The sequence below is a fragment of the Chelonoidis abingdonii genome, chromosome 11 (genome assembly GCF_003597395.2).
Source record: "Chelonoidis abingdonii isolate Lonesome George chromosome 11, CheloAbing_2.0, whole genome shotgun sequence".
NCBI lineage: Eukaryota > Metazoa > Chordata > Testudines > Testudinidae > Chelonoidis > Chelonoidis abingdonii.
In genome coordinates, this window is record NC_133779.1 from 37,022,634 (window position 1) to 37,040,606 (window position 17,973).

The 17,973-nt window shown below is 51.9% G+C and overlaps 1 protein-coding gene across 1 annotated transcript; it reads right to left on the bottom strand.

Annotated features, from left to right (window-relative positions):
- Window positions 1-12,462: 12,462 nt before the first annotated feature.
- S1PR4 (sphingosine-1-phosphate receptor 4) lies at window positions 12,463-15,489 on the bottom strand. The gene is made up of 2 exons (XM_032779340.2): window positions 15,376-15,489; window positions 12,463-14,299 (listed from the first exon to the last, which is right to left on the bottom strand). The coding sequence occupies exon 2, from the start codon at window positions 14,195-14,197 to the stop codon at window positions 12,953-12,955; it is 1,245 nt and encodes a 414-aa protein (XP_032635231.1). The 5' UTR covers window positions 14,198-14,299; window positions 15,376-15,489; the 3' UTR covers window positions 12,463-12,952.
- Window positions 15,490-17,973: the final 2,484 nt, after the last annotated feature.

Consider the following 17,973-nt stretch of genomic DNA (forward strand, 5'->3'; position numbering starts at 1 on the left):
ATATCTAAACTGTAGTTTTAAAATTTTTCACCTAAATTGGGGTTCTTGCTGATTATACACTGTATGCAGCTTATGGTTTTAAAAACAAATTTTGCATTTGTGGATAATCTAAGCACCATACCCAGATATACAGACACTCTTTTCTTAAGCTGTCTGCTATATAATTTTTTAACATTAGCTTTAATAAAATATTTACTGAGTGCTGCAAAGAATGTTTGGGGTTGTAGTATTTCCAGGATCTGTTGCAAGCGCTGCTGGGGGATGTTGTCCTCTCACACCCTTCTCTGTTTAGTTCCCACCCACCCACTGGCTCAGCTGGTTAAGCCACCTTCAGTTTCATTGCCAACAGCACAGGAGAGAGTGATACGGTCAGCATCCCGTCCGTCCCCCTTTGGCTGCCATAACCCAATGGATCGGGTACCCGATTCGCAGTGGGAGAAACTGAGGTGGCCTTTCAGTGTGAGATTGTTAAATTCATGACCTTCAGGAGCGTAATTAAGTGACTCAACCACTCAGCCACTTCGACTCATGCGCAATGCACCATCTTACCAATAGGAAGGGTGGCCACTCACACATTCCAGTATCTTCAGGAACAGCTTGGGCCTCACCCCACCTAGTTGTTGTGATCTCACATGCACGATGTGTATGAGGCCATGCCACACAGATGGGATGCTCTTCTGAAGACAGCCCTGTCCCGTTCCCACTGGAATGATCTGGCACGGATGTCATGCGCGAGGTCACACCAGCGGAGGGATGCTTTTCGTTATGAGGTCCCTCATTTGACACCAGACAAAACCACAGCCAATTTTGGCTGAGTAGCCGACAGGGGACAAACAGCAGAAGAGCAGAACTGTTCAGTTTCAAACCAGACAAATGTCCTGTCTACCGATAGGCCTCACTTCTGTTTCACAGAGACCAGCTCCAGGGCCAAGGCTGAATCATTAGTCTGCATGGACCATTTAGTGGCAGCTTACAATGAGGACCAGTTAGTGGAGGCGTGTTTTTAGCAACAGGAGCACCAGTCCATCACACTAGGACCCACCAAATACTCATTTCACATAAGCCGCAAACAGCCATCAGATGGCAGGGATTGTCCATTTACAAGCTGGGCTGGTTTCAACCAGTGACTAGGGTGACCAGACAGCACATGTGAAAAATCGGGACAGGGGGTGGGGGGTAAAAGAGCCTATATAAGAAAAAGACCCCAAAATCAGGACTGTTCCTATAAAATCGGGACATCTGGTCACCCTACCAGTGACCCAGCTGTCTCCCAGTCCCCTGAGTCATCCCATCCCCTATTTGGGCAGCTGTGACTAGGAGAATTCATGGAGGTTATACACAGTGAAACCTGTGAAAGAAAACAGTAAACTGCCACCTGCCTAAAAAGTATTTCCAAAATACACTAAGGATCATTCTGCTCCCCGCCTCCCCAAACTAGTGATCAGATAGCAATGGGTACTAAATACAAAACCTCGAGATAGAGAGAGATTTAATGTGCCAGTTTTATTTAAACAGCTGATTTTTGTCAGTCCCTTGAGTAGTCACTCAAATCAGATTTTGCTGTAGTTTCTTTCCAGGGATCCCAGCTGCTAATGTAATCTGGTTAAAAAACCAAAGCAGATCCCCAGTTACTAATTCTTAGCCTAGGTGGAAGTCAACTCTAGTTTGCCTGAGTCAAAAACTTAAGACTTGACCCTTTTAATGAATTTACTCTCCCACCATCCCTGTGAGAGGTCCCCATTTTAAAGAGGGGGAATCTAAAACACGACCCGATAATCTGGATTTGTAAGGGGTCCAGGATATATAAAGCAGCAGGAGATCACTTCTCATGCACCAGCCACACAATGGGTATTATAAAGCCCTCAGGGTCAACTCAGCCAGCCACAGAACTGATTAGCCCAACAATCCGGCTGCTGTGATTGTGCCTGCTGTGAGTATCGCGTGTTGTGGAGCTTGATCCATCCAAGCGGCAGAGGTGACCTCTCTGCACTGAGATGGGGAGAAAGGAAACAGCTTTTATTTATTTATTGGTCACTTTCTCGTGTGCCGTTGCAGCTGGAGGAAAAAGTCACGCGTATAGGAAGAGTACCTTGATAAATAGTTAATGGAGGGTTAATAGCAGCTTTCATAAATGGTTAATCAACTGTTATAGATTGTTATAGAGTCCAATAGGTTACTGACAAGCACAGTTTAGAACCATCTTTAACACCTTCTGCAGATGGGCTTATAACTAACTAGAATGCGTATGACTGGCACATGCTTGTAACAGCTAGTGATCATTTTCTAGTCCTTTATACATGGAACCCACAAAAGCTCATGCGCCAATACGTCTGTTAGTCTATAAGGTGCCACAGAATTCTTTGCTGCTTTTACAGATCCAGACTAACACGGCTACCCCTCTGATACCTAATAGAAAGTGTGACTGAGAAAGGGTGCCAAATCCACGGAAAACTCCCCCCCTCGCCCCCCCACAGCCTGCCTGCTTCAGTCCTGACCTGGAGGGACCCTCCCTACTCTAGTGTAAGGACCCATTGATAGTGTGACATAGTGGACAGGGCAGCAGATTGTGACTCAGGAGATCTGGATTCTGTTCCTGACTCTGCTGCTAGCTGAGCTTGGACAAGCTGCTTTCTCTCTCAGTGGCTTATTTCCCCTATCTGTGAAATGGGGATAATGGGACTGGCCTCTGTGAAGTGCTTTGGGGTCTATGGCAAAAGGAGGTAACTGTTATTATCACTCATTGGCTACTCTGACGATAATACCACCAAAGAGGCCAACAGTGATGGGGGTCTTTTTGCCTGGCTGCTAGGAAATGGGTGAGAGCCACCCAGGGCGTCAAAACAGACCCACACTTGGTCTTTGCAGAGTGATTGCTGTTTTGTCATTTTTGCGGTTAAGAAAATGGATGAGCGATGAATGGTTTCATCCCTGTAGGATGTGGTACAAGTTCATTGCCATGCCTTGAGTGCATGGCTGTGACTACACGGTGTGCCCCAACCACTGAGAACATAACGGTGACCCCACGGATGAAACTCCAAAGCCCCCTCCTGCAAAAGCCAGCCCTCCACCTGAGCGAACAGAAAATATCCTTCAGCTGTCGCAGTGTAGAGCTTATGAAACACAGGTAGGCAGTTCTGATTCTACCCTGTAGAGGGCAGTGATGCACCAGTCAGACAGAGAGCATCTGTATTATATTGAGGGCCCTTCTGTTTGCATTACAGGGCTCCCTCTTCACAGATCCTTTTGAAGTGAAGCTGAGAGTTCCATTCTCACAGCCCTGATCCAGATCCAGAGCTGTTCCTGAAACACCCTGTCATACAAACATGGGCAGCCTTGACGCTCACGCACTTTTCACCTGCTGGATTTGCCAACGATTCAAAATGACACCACTTACCGTGGCACAGAAAAGAACTCAGAGCATCAAAGAACCAACAGTAACCAGACCCTCCCCTCTCGCTCCATTTTCAGACCCCCCAGCACCAGCCCACTACTGGGTGGGATCAGAACTGCCCAACCGCAAGTCATGTGCCCTAAACTGCTATGGGCTAAATGGAGATTCTCTCCTTTAGTGCAAGCAGGGGAAGAGGAATGTCTGTTGGAAAAAGAGAATCTGAGCTCTATTCCTGCCCAGCTGTGTGTGTGTGTGAACATTTCCAACCATCAGAGGAGGGCGGCTCTGGCACAGCCTCCCAGTAGGGTAGTGGGGGCAAACAACCTGACTAGTTTAAAAGTGGAGCTCGATAAGTTTTTGAACAAGATTATAGGAAGGGGTTGCCTGCAATAATTGGGACTGGGCCCAGTGTCCTTTGTTCCAGTCCTTTGTCCTCTGAAAGAGCAGACTGAGTGTGGCTATGCAGCTGGGGGGCCACCCGCCTTCCAGGTGCCTGGGCCCAGGAAATGCCACTCCACGGAGCTTTTGAACCAGAAGAGGGTTTAGGGAGCTTCCAGAGGGACTATATTAGACCTGATCTACATTAGAAAATTACGTTGGCTTAACTACATCAATCAGAGGTGTGAAAAATCCACAGTCCCGGGAGAAGTAGCGATGCCAGCCTAACCCACAATGTAGACAGCCCTAGGTTGATGGAAGAATTCTTCCACTGACTTAGCTACCGTCTCTTGGGGAGGTGGATTACCTGCACTGATGGGAAAACCTCTCTCATCCACATAAATAGTGTCTACACTGAAGCGCTACAGCAGCACAGCTATAGCATTTCAAGTGTAGACGCACTCTTAGAGAACTGATCTAAAATCAGCCCGCTGAAACCCAATAAAGCCAAGTACAAAAGTGCTTCATTTGAGAAGAGAGAAAAAAATCAAATGCACAGTTACCAAATAGGAAATAACCGTCTAAGTGGTCCTGCTGCTGAAATCGATCTGGGGGTTACAGTGGATCACAAAGAGCAGATGAGTCAACAGTGTGATGTGGTTATGAAAAGGGCTGCATATAAGACACAAGAGGCAGTTGTCCCATTCTGGGCACCTCGCTTTGAGAAAGATGTGGACAAATTGGAGAATGTCCAGAGAAGAGCAACAAAAGCGATCAAAGGTTTAGAAACCCCGACCTATAAGGAAAGGTTAAAAAAAAACACCTGGGCACGTTTAGTCTTGAGAAAAGAAGACAGAAGGAGCAGCTGCTAAGAGTCTTCAGATGTTTAAGGTTGTAGGAAGGCCGGTGATCAATTATTCTCCATGTCTGAAGGTAGGACAAGAAGTAACGGGCTTAATCTGATTCTGCAGCAAGGGAGATTTAGGTTAGATCTTAGGAAAAGCTTTCTAACGCTAAGGGTAGTTAAGCTCTGGAACAGGGAGGTTGTGGAATCCCCTTCATGGGAGATTTTTAAGAGCAGATTGGACAAAGCCCTGTCAGGGATGGTCTAGGTTCACTTGGTCCTGCCTCAGCACAGGGCTGCTGGGGGTGATGACTTCTCACGGTCCCTTCCAGCCTGACCGTTCAATGATTCTAGACCAAACCCACAAGGGGGCACCAAAGGCCACTGAGCCTCAAAGTTGAAAATTTAGGCTCTCTGACATGCTGAGGAATACGATGGACGGAGGTTCCTCTCCTGCCCTTACAATCCACATGGTGGGTTTGACTCCTCAGCCAAACGCCAGATCTGAGCAGCACCTCAAGGGAGGTGGGGTGGGAACAGCAGTGCTGCCAGGGTGGTGTCCCGCCCCTCCAAGTTTCAGGTGCTGGCACTGAAGCCATCATGTGGTTTGCACGGGAAGCCGTAAAACCACCCCAGATTTCCCTGTATGATCCCTGGGTATGGTGACCCTTTCCAGAGCTCCAAGTTTGCAAAAGAAGCCAGAAGCAGGTGAGTTTTAGGTGGTTTGGCTGGGAACTTTGTGTTAACTCAAGACCAGACCCACCCAAGGGCTTTCTCAGCTCAATTAGCAATAGGATAATCCCTTGTCCTGCTATAGCCCTGGGCACTGAAGGATTTGTCCCATGAAAGCCATCTCGTCTAATGGTTAGTGAGAGGCTGTCAGGAGTCCTGGGTTCCAGTCCCTGCTCTGCCACTGATACTCTGTGTGACCTTAAATTTAGCACCTCTCTCTCTGCCTCAGTTTCTCTGTAGAATGGGGTTTAATACTTCCCTGAGGCGCAGGGGGCTTGTGAGGCTTAACTAATGCCGCAGATGAAAGACATTAGGGAAAGGTAGGGTAGGGTAGCTCCTTCATGCTCTGCATCGGGGGTGCTTCATAAATACATGAATGTGTTATTGCAGGAGGGATTATTCTTTGCACCTCTAGAATCCAGTGGAGATCAGGTTCCCATTGCACTGAACACTGTGCAGACACATAAGAAGGGATGGTCTCAGCCAAAAACAGCTTGCAACCTAAATAGAGAAGACAAACAAAGGGTGGGAGAAAGGAAGGAGTATGACCCCCATTTTACAGATGGGAAACCGAGGCCCAGAGAGAGTCAGGAGTGTCTTTTCCAAAGAACCCAGCACTGGCCTAAGATGAGTTAGATGGATGCTAAATGTTTCTGAAGATACCCCCTAGAGCCCATTTTCACATGGGCTCAGCTCTCATTTAGGCACCAAAATAAGTGATCCCATTTTCAAAAGCAAGTTGAGCACCAAACTCATTGAAAAACCTGCCCAAAGACATCACAGGGGGAGCCTGGAGTTGGTAGTGGAGAGGGGTTGAAAACCCTGCCTCCCCTGAGGGTGCTTGAAAATCTGCCCAGGAAATCTTTGGAAAAATTTGCCCTCCCCTCCCCCTGTGACTTGCCCAAGGTGACATGGAAAGTCAGTGGCACCTTTCTCCAGCGCCGAATTCACTTCCCCCTACTATGTCAGAACCTCTCCTGTGGGATGTGCTGTTCAACTGATGAGAGGAGAACAGAAGGAGGTGTTGCCAAACGAGTGACTTTCTTGTAAAAAAGATTTATTGCAGAAGAAGTGGACTTACAAAACCCCTGCTCCTCTTTCGCTAGAGAAGGCTCAGCCCAGCTGGAGTCTCCTGAGAGCAGCCCTGTATCAAGTCACATGCAAGGAGGAGACCCTGCTTTTCATGCTACAGTGATGTTCACCAGGAACTTGGCCTTCTTTGGCAGTGGAGATGCTCTCAGCCTCTATGGTCGAGCAAGGTTAGCTGGTTCCTCTTTCATTTGCAACAGGGAATGGAAAATAAGAAAGACAGTTCTCCCCCAAAGAAATGCATCCCCCACCCCCCTTGCACATTGCTTCTCATAGTAGCTACAAGAAGGCGCAGTTCCACCTTGCTTTGCTGGAGCAATGCAGAACAGAGCTCTCTGCCCGCTAGTACCACACCAGAGCCTTGCCTTCCTGCCCCAGAACCCTCTCCCACATCAGCACCAAACGGGAGGACAACACTCCCCGTGGCGTCCTTCAGCATGTCCCCTTGGCATGGTGGACCCTTGCTGCATGCAGCCAGCCAGGGCCCCCGGCATCTCTCCAGTAGCCTGCTCTAGCCCTCCATGCCCGTCTGCCACAGCCATCCTGAGCTAGTGCGCCCAAGCAAGCCCCGCGACAGCTGTTGAGCTCTGCCAAAGCCCCCTGAAACCCAGCCACCCCGACCACCCCTCTTCCAGCATCGCCACCTGCTTTGGATCTGCCCACCCATTCAGCACGGTCGTATGGCCGTTATGCCCACCTGGCGCTGCCAGGGCCACCCCACCTGTCCAGCCTTGTTCCATTCCTGCCACAGCCACCCACAAGGGCTGCCAGCTCTGCCGTTCCCATGCGGAGTGACAACACATGCCCACCCTTTGCTGCCACACTGCCTAGCACTGCCGCGCCCCTGCCAGCTGCGTCCCGTGATGCTGTATCCACGTGGCAACACCTTCCCCTGCCACAGGTACCAGTAAGGCCCCAGCTGAACCATCAGGGCCAGAGTCCCAGGTGATGGCTGAATGGGCAGAGAGACGCCCACAGGCTTAGAGGAGGGAGCACCAGTACGCCACTCTCAATGGGCCAGTCAAGGCACCAAGGCAGCTGGGAGGCTAATGCAATCTCAAGCTTCCTCACTGTTATAAGGCTCCTGGGAGTAGGAGTAAGGACTCCTGGGTTCAATCCCTAGCTTTGACCCTGGGGCCTCAGTTTCCCCTCTGTAGGTTGGGGACTGGCCTATTGGGAGATTAAATTCATACCTGAGCAAATCTTGTATTGCTTCTTTCAGGCAAATTCCTATTGACTTCGGGAGGGTTGAGTAAAGTCCTCAGGATTGGGACCATAAATGCTTCTCTCTTTCCTGGGAATCCTCGCCCTACACAATGTATTGCAGCGTTTGGGGCACAGATTCACACACACACACCCCCGGTCCCTTGGTGCAATGGTGTAAGTTGCCTGTTGCAAAACCCTGTTTGCAAAAGGTAAGATGCAGCGTTGCACTCGCTGTCATTTCCATACCAGGTTGGAGAGGAAGGGGAAATGGAGCCGCGTCCCTAAGTGCCCGACCCAAAGCCCATGGAAGTCCCGGGGAGTCCCAGCCAGCACAGTTCTGCACCAGGAGCCACGGATATATCTGAGCAGGTGCCAGGCTGGCTGATGTGCTGGAAGAATGCTCGACCTCCCAAAAGGGGCCCGCCCCGAGCTGGACCTTTCAAGTGACAACTGTACCCACCCCCTGGATCGGTGCCATCCAGCGTGGCGGGCAGCCCATCCAGCCTGGAACACTGTCAGGCCCCTAATTGCAGACGTACCCTATGCCATGGGCCAGAGGCACAGCAGGCCTGTAAGCCACTGCTGCCAGGGCTGCGACACATGCACCGTATGCCCTGGCACAGCACCAGGCCCGCAGGAATGGAGTCAGGCCAGTGGTTGCAGTATGCCCCCACTGGAGGTGGTTAACCGTGTCCCACTCGCAGATTCACTGGCTGCACCTAAGCAGCTGATCCATTTCATTCAAACGCCCTGCCAGGTCGGCTGGGCTCTCGCTACGGAGCTGCATCGGCCTTGCAAGCCGGGGATGGGAATCGCTGGATGGCTTCGCTCCGCAGGGGTCGAATGCCCACGGTTCATCAGCTGCATCGCAGGGAGGGAGAGTTGCCGCTCACCACAATCTGCGAGCGAGCAAGCTGCCCCTCAGCCCTGGGGCTGCACTTTGTGCACCAAAGCCTGGAGCAGTGCCCACCCCATAACCGTGGGCACAGCCTACACCCAGATGCAGTGTCCAGCCCAGAACTGCATGCACACCCCAGACACACTGAAACAATAGCCTGGCCGGTACTTGCTGACACACACACTGGAAGAGGAATGACTTTGCCTCAGTCACATACAGCAGCCCTGAGCTTATTTCCCTGCTCAACCTTAGGCTGTGCTGAACCCAAGTCTTAGGGGTGTCATATTCCTTCCGGCACCGGATCCACCGACATCCAGTTCTCTGCAGTCATCTCTTTAATGCCTCCCCCCACCCTCTTCTCAAAGCAAGTGCCCAGTGGCAGGGACCAGGATATATGGGTGGCCATGCCAAGTGGTTAGAGCAGCTGGCGTCAGAGGCCAGACCCAAGGGCACAGCTGGAGTCAAAGCCCAGGATCAGAATCAGATTCAGCAGCCGGGAATCAGAGCCAAGGGTCAGAACCAGGTTATCTGGAGGGAGGGAGGGAGGGCAGGCAGGGCAGAAGCTGTGGGAATTGTTTTGAGCAGCCATCATAATTTCTGCTGCTGCTTCTGGGCTTAAGAGCAAGCTTGCTAGCTTCTTCAGTCAATCAGGGCCACCTGTTCCCATGAGGCTATCAGGAGCCCGAGCGGGAGCAGCAGGGCCGCCCAGAGGGGGGGGCAAGTGGGGCAATTTGCCCCGGGCCCCGGGTGTGACTGTGTCTGATACTCCCCTGACGGGACCCCGCTGGCCGAAGCAGCTCTAACCTCTCGGAAGCAGCAGCAGCCTAGGCAACCAGAGACGCTGAGGGGAGGCAGAGCCAGCCGCTGGGGAGGGGGGAGAAAGCTACCTGCTCACCTGGAGGAGACAGCTTCTTCTGGTCCGGTGGGAGACTAACAGGATGGAATAATCTCTCAGTGACCTCACTCACCTGAACAGCTGCTGGGACTTCCAACCCTGAGTGTTTGACCCTGTGATTCCCCCTAGGTTTGTAATATTGGGGTGGTGTTGTGGTTTTCAGGGTGTTGCTGTTTGAGGGTGAGTTTGTGCCTGCCTGCTGGAGTGGGTCTGTTAGAACTAAAGTTGGGATCATGACATGTATGTTAACCAGGAAAAAGTCTGCAATATGGCACGGCAGGCTGAGACTTTATCTCCCCCTATCTCCCTGCAGAAGGGGAAACTGAGGCACGGCATGATCTAATTCCCTTCCAAATTATTTGGAAAGGAAGGGGATGGGCTCCTATCCAAACCATTTCCTCCCATCAACTCTGTTTTCCTGCGCAACGACCGCTGTGGGGCTGAAATTTTCCATTAAACTATGGCTCCTTCGATGCCCTCAACGAATAAAATGACCACTTGCGGGGCGGGGGGCAGTGGTTGCAAAACAAGGGGTGAATTTAGCAAGGGTTGAGCTGGTTGATGACTGGCCTGTCTATGTTTGCTCTGGATACTGTGTGGTGCCTCGTGGTCCCCTAGGCAGTTCTTATAGTATCTAGGTGGTGGGATAAGGTTGTGTGATGGCTGCAGAGCAAAGGGCATGACCTAAATGCCTGGCCTCTGGTCTCCTAGCACTGATGCGCCATGGGCCCCTCTCCCTTTATGCAAAGGTGCCAACTGAAGTTTGAGACAAAGGAATCAGTGAACCACCTGGCCCGGGGGAAAAGAGTGAGCCAGGAGGAGGGCTGTGGGGGTGGTTAGTTCCTGAGCTTGCTAGGAAGAGGAGTGAAGTGCAGACCTAGGGGATCTGGCTCGCTCACTGCCCCCCAGAAGGGCCCGGCCGAGGGGTCCGGTTCGCTTGTATTACAGCTCTGTTTTTAGACCCTGTCCTGTCATCGAATAAAACTCTCTGTTACTGGCCTACGAGTCAACATCTGATGCAAAGTGGGCGTGTGCAGGACCGTGGTTCCCCAGGACCCGAATCCTGGGGGTGGAGCCGCTGTGGAAGCACATGGAGGGCGGCAGAGGACTGAATGCTCCAAGGAGAGACCCAGGAGGCTTCGAGACGTGACGCTTCTGCACCTGAACAAGTCTGCTCCAAGGGAGAGAGGCCTCCCCAAGTTCTGAGGCTTAGTGGGGAGCAGTCCGAGCACGCCGGGGACTCCGTGAAAAAAAACAGACTCCACTTTGAAAATCCCACCTGATGCAGCCACACAGAATCACTAGCATGCTGGGAGAGCAGGAGTGAAGCAGTTGGCCTGGGGTAGGGCACATTGCTTTCAGTCCTGGCTCTGGGATGGCTATTGCTGCTGGGTGGTGGTCAGTCTAGGTCTTCCAGCCTGCTGTTCTTCACTGGGGCCCACCCGGCGCTCCCAGCCCAGGAGACTGCACCCAGCACCCAGCTCCGTCCCACCTCAGCCCTAGCAAAGCTCCTGGTCTGGGGTCTGGCTCCACCCCTCTCCACGGTTGCAGCTGTCTGGAGGTGCCTGCCTTCACACCTTTCCTCATTCACCCTCATTCATTTCAATGGGCAATCTGATTACAAAGTGAGAAAGATCTCATATCCACTTCTTAGCAATAGACATTTCTTTACTTTAATTATACTACTTGGGGCCCACTATAATACATATTACAAGGTCTCCAAAGTCTAAGTAAAAGTTTATACAAAGTGCATAATGCAGAGATTACCTACAACTCACTGATTTGATTGCGTGTTGCAGTAATATAAGTGACCCCTGGTCTTTGAATGGTATATACTCGGGGGGAGTGCAGCGGCAAGTGTGGGGCAGAGCGGTGGGCAAAGTGGCAGTGGACAAAGGAGGCAAGCAGTGAGCAGGCAGGGGTTTCTAGGGGCAGCATAAGGTTCTGTTAAAATGCGTAGAGTATTCAGTGCCGAGTATCAGTTATAGATTACATGGCATGCCAAAATTATCTGGGGGATTATCAAGAGATGTTCAAGATACTGCTTTTTATTCTTTCATATATTTCCCATGTTCTTTTAAATGATTTTTTTTTTTCAACAAAAAAAGATGTTGAAGGGCGGATAGCTTCTGTTTATTGGACAGTCCACCTTTTGGGACTTTGTTATGAGTAATTATATATTTTTAATGTCTGTTTACCAATGTAACTCGATTAACAATATTTCCTGACTTACCAGATCCTTCTATTGGGGCCAGTAATCATGCCAAAGTGTACTTAGGCACATTATACAGAACTGTCCAAGCACAATAGACATCACTGGTCCATATCCAAATCTGAAATCTGCATGATCTAAAACTAATCTGGCTGCTGAGACCATGGCTGAACCGACATGGCTGGTTCCATCATGAATGCCAAACTAAAAGTTGTCCTGCACTCACTACATTACTTTCCTACTCTCAAGTATATTACTAGAAAGGAATCCAAAAGAATCCAGGGCTGTCCCAGTGAAGAGGGTGGGGAAATCCTTTGCCTCTGTTTCTGAAATGGCAGATGAAAATTGTGTCCACAACACACTGAAGCCTTCTATGTTTAGAGTGGTTCAGGGATTTCCCTACACACACCTCCTACACCCACCAACATTTCCCCAAACACCCCTCACCCAGTTTTGTGAATTAATTATGTGCAATGTTGCCAATTTAGTGATGTTTGGAAATTTGAATTGAAATTGAGACATTAATACATACTTTAAAGCATATAAAGTGTATGATAAATACATGTATCTGACAAAGTATAGATTTTGAAAGTATGAACTAGACTAGCTCCTTATACATCTTTTTGTTTTTATGACGATGCCAGTGCATTCATTTTCGGTGACGTTGGCCAAGTTATGATTTGTAAGCAAAGTCTAATGAGCTCTCCCTTACAGCAATGATGAGCTGGGGACTGGGGGAAAGGCTTCGGACCAGATTTTATTTACATTTACACCTAATCTACCTAGGTATCCAGCAAACAGATCTGTGTTCCGGGGGTGAGGGAGGTGGGAATGAAATGTTGTTCTTATTTTACAAGTAAAAGGCAATAGAACTGTAATTAGCCTGTGCTGATTGAGAACATCAAGAGAGAGGGTGGGGACAGGTGTTTTGCTTGCTGGTCTGCCTGAGTCACAGGTACTATTTGACCTGCCCCTTTCCACTGTTTAAAGACAGAGCTGATTACGCTCCATAGATAGTCTTTTGTTTTGTTAAGTGACCACTGAAATCACTGATAATCAAGTCTAAGTGGCAGGGCCGCCGAGAGGGGGGGCAAGTGGGGCAATTTGCCCCAGGCCCCACAGGGGCCTCCTATAGTATTGCAACTCTTTTTATGGAAGGGGCCCCCGAAACTGCTTTGCCCCAGGCCCCCTGAATCCTCTGGGCGGCCCTGGGGAGCAGCCGCCGGACCTTACCCCTGACAGCCAGTCCTGGCCATGAGGGCAAGTCCCCATGGGCAGACCCCCTTCTGGAGCCTGCCGCCGTCCCCTCAGTTACTGGGAAGGTTGCTCATCATGCTGGAGTTGCTGGAGAGAGGCTCCCTAGGCCGATCCCGGGCGTTGAGCACCACAGAGCGGCGGAAGCTCTCGCGAGTCCGCAGGGAGCTCTCGGTCGAGGATCCCGAGTTGATATCGGCCATGAGCAAGCAGTCCCCAGGCCCACGGAGCCCAAGGCGGATGCAGCAGCAGCAGACGAAGCACAGCACGGCCCGGCGCACCTCAAGGCTGCGGAAGGAGTAGATGAGGGGGTTGATGGCTGAGTTGAGCAATGCCAGGGCCAGGGCCCAGTCCATGCCCTGCAGGGGCTTGCAGGTCTGGGACTCGCAGAAGACGTCGAGGAGCAGCAAGGCGAAGAGTGGGCTCCAGCAGAGAATGAAGGCCCCCAGGATCATCAGGACGGTCTTGAGCAGTCGCAGGGACCTATTGCGGCTATGGCGGGTGGTGGTCTTCTGGGAGCTGGCCCGGACCAGGTGGTAGATGGAGGCATAGAGGCCGATGATGCCCAGCAGAATCATTCCGAACATGACCATGCAGAAAAGGATGTAGTTCTTGGAGTAGAGGGGCAGGAGGGTGGAGCAGCTGGGGAAGTTGCACAGGCAGTTCCAGCCCAGCAGGGGTAGCATCCCAATGAGGATGGCCAAGGCCCAGCAGGAGATGATGAGAATGCGCAGGCGTGAGCTCTTGCTGGTCTCGTTCTCGGCAATGGGTCTCACCATGGCACTGTAGCGCTCGATGGCCATCACCAGCAGGCTGAAGGTGGAGGCGGCCAGGGCAATGAAGAGGATGCCCTCCCGGAAGAACCACAGCTCCAGCGTCAGCTGGAAGGTCCTGCTGCCCGACAGGCAGATGTTGAAGATATAAGCCCCTCCGGCCAGCAGGTCGCTCACTGTGATGCTGGCAATGCAGGAGTAGACCCACCGGCGGGCACGCAGGCTCCTCACGATGGCTATCAGCACCAGCAGGTTCTCCACCACGATGAGGCAGCTAATGGTGATGAAGGCCACCTTGAGGAGGCTCATCCTGTCCTCCTGGGGCCGCCGTCTGCCCAGCTTCCCCGTGTAATTGTAGTGCTGCAGGATGAGGTTGATGTTCTGCCTGGCTGCCAGCTGCAGACAGGAGTCCACGCTGTACAGCAGGCTAGCCCTGGCCTCGGGGATGTCAGTTAGGAGAGGAGGGAGAGAGGGATCTACTGACCGGCTTAGCCCTGGAGCAAGCATCTTCTGAGGAACCTGCATGCCCTGAGGAAGAGCAAAGCCCAGAGCTAGAAACAGCACAAAGACAAGCCAGCCGATGGAGCAGAGGTCAGAGCCGGTGCCTCCCTCCGGCAGCCCGGGATTCTGCAAGAAAGTAAACATGAGATGTTTTGAAATGCTCACAATTGTGAGGGCATTATAGTGAAAGCTTCCTGTTGTTCAGGAGGGTTTCCTGTTGTGAGTGAAGGCATCACCCCTGCCCAGTTCAGCTGAAATCATTTCTCAGCAGTGAGGGCTGGGCTAATCTCCACTGGTTCATTGGTAAATGGGACCAAGGGCGGATGGAACATGAATGTAGCAATAACCCGGCTTTTCTGCTTCTACAGCTGGCTTGATGGCAACTCGAGCTAACTGATTGGATGGGGTCGCTCCAGGCTGGCTGGAAGCTCCTTAGCCAAGGAGGCGAGGGGGCGCCTACACAAAGGCCTCTACTTTGGGATCTCAGCATTGCTGTGAAAGTATTCCCAACGCCTGGCCTTGCACGGTGAGCTTGTTCCTTAATCCCCAGCCTCCCTCAGCCACCAGAGCCCAGGCACCCTCCTTGCATCTCTTAAGGAGAGGCCCTCCAGTCTCCAGCCCGGCCCTCAGGTACATTAGCTCGCTTCTGGGGGTGCTTGGCGCAACATGCTTCTTTGTGTATAGACACTTGGAGGTGCAGAACCCTTTGAAGGCTGAACTAGCCATGGGCATCTGTAGGTCTCGGGCTAGGACTGAGCCCAGAGTCTGCTGGAAAACCTTACATTAATACTTGGCACTAGGTTGACCAGATGTCCCAATTTTATAGGGACAGTCCCAATATTTGGGGCTTTTTCTTATATAGTCACCTATTACTCCTCGATTTTTCACACTTGCTGTCTGGTCACCTACTTAGCCCTGACATTGTCCCTTCCATCTCAGGATCTGAAAGCGCCTTATGAAGATAAGTCACATCACCCCCATTTGACAGGCAGAGAAATTGAGGAACAGAAAGGGGCTGTGGCTTGCCCGAGGTCCCACAGGGAGCCAGGGGCAGAGCCAAGAGTAGAACCCAGGAGTCCTGGCCACATTGCAAAGCTGGTATTAATGACTGACCTGCTTTCAAAGCCAAGGAAGGTCTGGATCAGGAATAACCCCCCACCTCTCACCATCCACTGTCCTCATTAAGCTCTGGCTGGACTCACCTGTCAGGAAGGGGCCGGAGGCTCTGCTGCCTAGCCTGGATCCTGTGCTGGTCTGTCAGCAGGAGGTCCTGGCAGAGGTAACAGTGAGGGCTGCTCGTGCAGGGTAAGTGGCATTTGTACCTAGCAGAAGAAATAAAAGGGGAAGTTGCAACACGCCTTAAACTAACCGCATTTTTGCAGGATGGACCCACCCAACACAGCTGAGAGGTGGGTGGAGGAAGCTAGAAACGATCGAGGGCACCTTCAAGTTCAGCTACAAGGCAGAAGCGGCCTCCCTGATCTCCCCTGATGCTCATGTTCCTGGAGCTCTTGATGACATGCCAGGGGGCGAGGGGGTTAGCTGGTCTCCAGACTCCAGGGGAAGAACAGCAGCATCTCCCCCCGGGCAGCAAGGGCTTCTCTTGCCTGCGAGCAATGGACCAAGGTTCAAAGGCTGTTGGCGGAGATGCACCCATGGCAGGAGACATCTGGGGCGCAAGAGGAGAATACAAAGCTCTCCATGCTGCAGGGATGGCGGCGGCTTCTGCAGGGCCAAGTGCAAAGTTACAGGGGCAGGGCCCTGTCCAGTTCTCTGCACTCCCTTCTCCCTGCTCCTGGGCACCTGCATTGCCCTCCTGCTACCCTGCAGACCTCCCATTCCCACTCCACCCTCACAATGCACCTACCTCCACCCACACAACACCCTCTCGCCAGTCCCTGTGTGGACAAGACAGCCAGGAGGTGGAGCTGAAGCCCAAGCATGGGGCAGGGCAGTTCAGGAGTTCACCCCATGTTGTACTAGTGCTGGATTCGGAAGGGCCGTGGGGCGGGGCAGCTCCGGTGTCTGCATGATCCAGGGAAGAGTGAGGTTCTCAGCACGGGCTGAAAGGCAGCAATGTCCCGGCACCAGGAGGGGGTGGGTGTCTCTCCCCATGTCGGAGGAGTTCTGCCAGAGTAATGCTTGCGGGATCAGGCTGTCACAAGTAGTAAGCAGCATGGGGCAGGGGCGGGGGTCAGCCCTGGGGTCCCCTGAGCTAGAAGAGAACCAGGACCTAGGTGCCCTGATCGTAAAGCGGATTCTTTGCAGAGGTTGCTGGTCACAAATAAGACTATTGGTCTTGTGCTGAGGGTCAGGCACTCCCAAGCACCTTGCTGAATCACGCTCAGCTGGGGGCGCTCGCCTGCTTACAGTCAACACGCCCAGTGGCCGAGCGGTCCAGTGCTGAGAGCCGCAGAGTCCCGCTGGCACCAGCAGGTGGGCAGGAGAATGGAGATGGCAATCGCTGTGCCTCCATCCTGCTGGGGCGGAGGTGCAGGCCACATGCTGAAAGGATGGGGGCCACCTTCTGCCCCTGGCAGGTACCGCTGGCCTCAGCAAAATCACAGCCCTCCCTTAAGACAGAGAGGCATATCTAACCCGGCTTTGTGCCCAGACTGACTCTGCTGGCACCTTTCCTGCCAAGGCCCTGAGCCTGCAAGCAGGCCCAGGAAACCCACTCCCACTCCAACATGACACGCCTGACGGGAGAGGAGTCCCAAGCATTACAAGGGTGTGTGCAAGGGGCTGTCCCATCAGGGACCCATTCGCTCCCACTGGGGCTTTCTGCACGCAAATGGACTGAACTCAGCTGGGTCCTTCTCACGCAGCTTGCTCAGTACGGGCTGATTTGCATTGCATTCTTCTCTGTCACTGACTCACAGCTGTGCTACCTGGCCCCCTGCACCTCTGAGAAGGGAAACCCCCTCACATCGAAACCAACCAGGGGCTCCTGTGTTCCTACTTAGCTGCTTCTGCCTCCTGCAAGCTTGCAAGTAAATCCCGCTTTTGGCACTAGGAGGTGCCGTTCCCGCCTACCTCCCTGAGCAAGGAGAAGTTGATGAGACAACTGAGAATAGAACCTCACCAAGGAAACGGTGTCGTAAAAATGTATAGTTTTAAAAATTGGGGGTGGGAAGGGCGGTAGTAAAGATGCTCGTGAAAAGTGCTGGATTGGATCTGTCTACAATCGACGGACACGTTATCTATCTGTCATTCAATCATCAACGTTACATGGATTACAGTCTGGCTCCTGACAGATCTCCAAATGGGGAATCGTTGTGGAACGGGTCAATTTCTAGTGGGATCCCACGGGGAACAGTTCTTGGCCCTCTGCTCTTTAATACTTTTGTCAATGACCTGGCAGAAAACATACAATGGTGACTAATCAAGTTTACGTGTGTTGCAGAGATTGGGGGAGTGGGAAATCACTGACACAGACAATCTGAATCACTCTGTAAGCAGGAGCACAGGCAAAAACCGCGTGTTTTGATGTGGCCAAAGCTAAGAACATACACTTAGGAACAAAGACCATCACCCACACTTACATGATGGGGGACTCTGTCCTGAGAAGCAGTGACTCAAAAAGATGTGGGAGTCCCGGTAGCTACTCAGCTGAACATGAGCCCTCAGTGCGATCCAGTGGCCAAAAGGGCTAATGCAACTCTTGGGTGCATAAACAAGGGAATATCACGTACTTGTAGAGAGGTTATTACCTTAGTAATGCGATCGCTGCTGGAATACTATGTCCAGTTCCAGTGTCCAGAATTCAAGATGGATGTTGATCACCTGAAGATGGTTCT

What these genes read in the sequence shown, in the direction of transcription:
- S1PR4 (XM_032779340.2), bottom strand. Translation starts at nt 14,197, where the DNA reads ATGCAGGTTCCTCAGAAGATGCTTGCTCCAGGGCTAAGCCGGTCAGTA.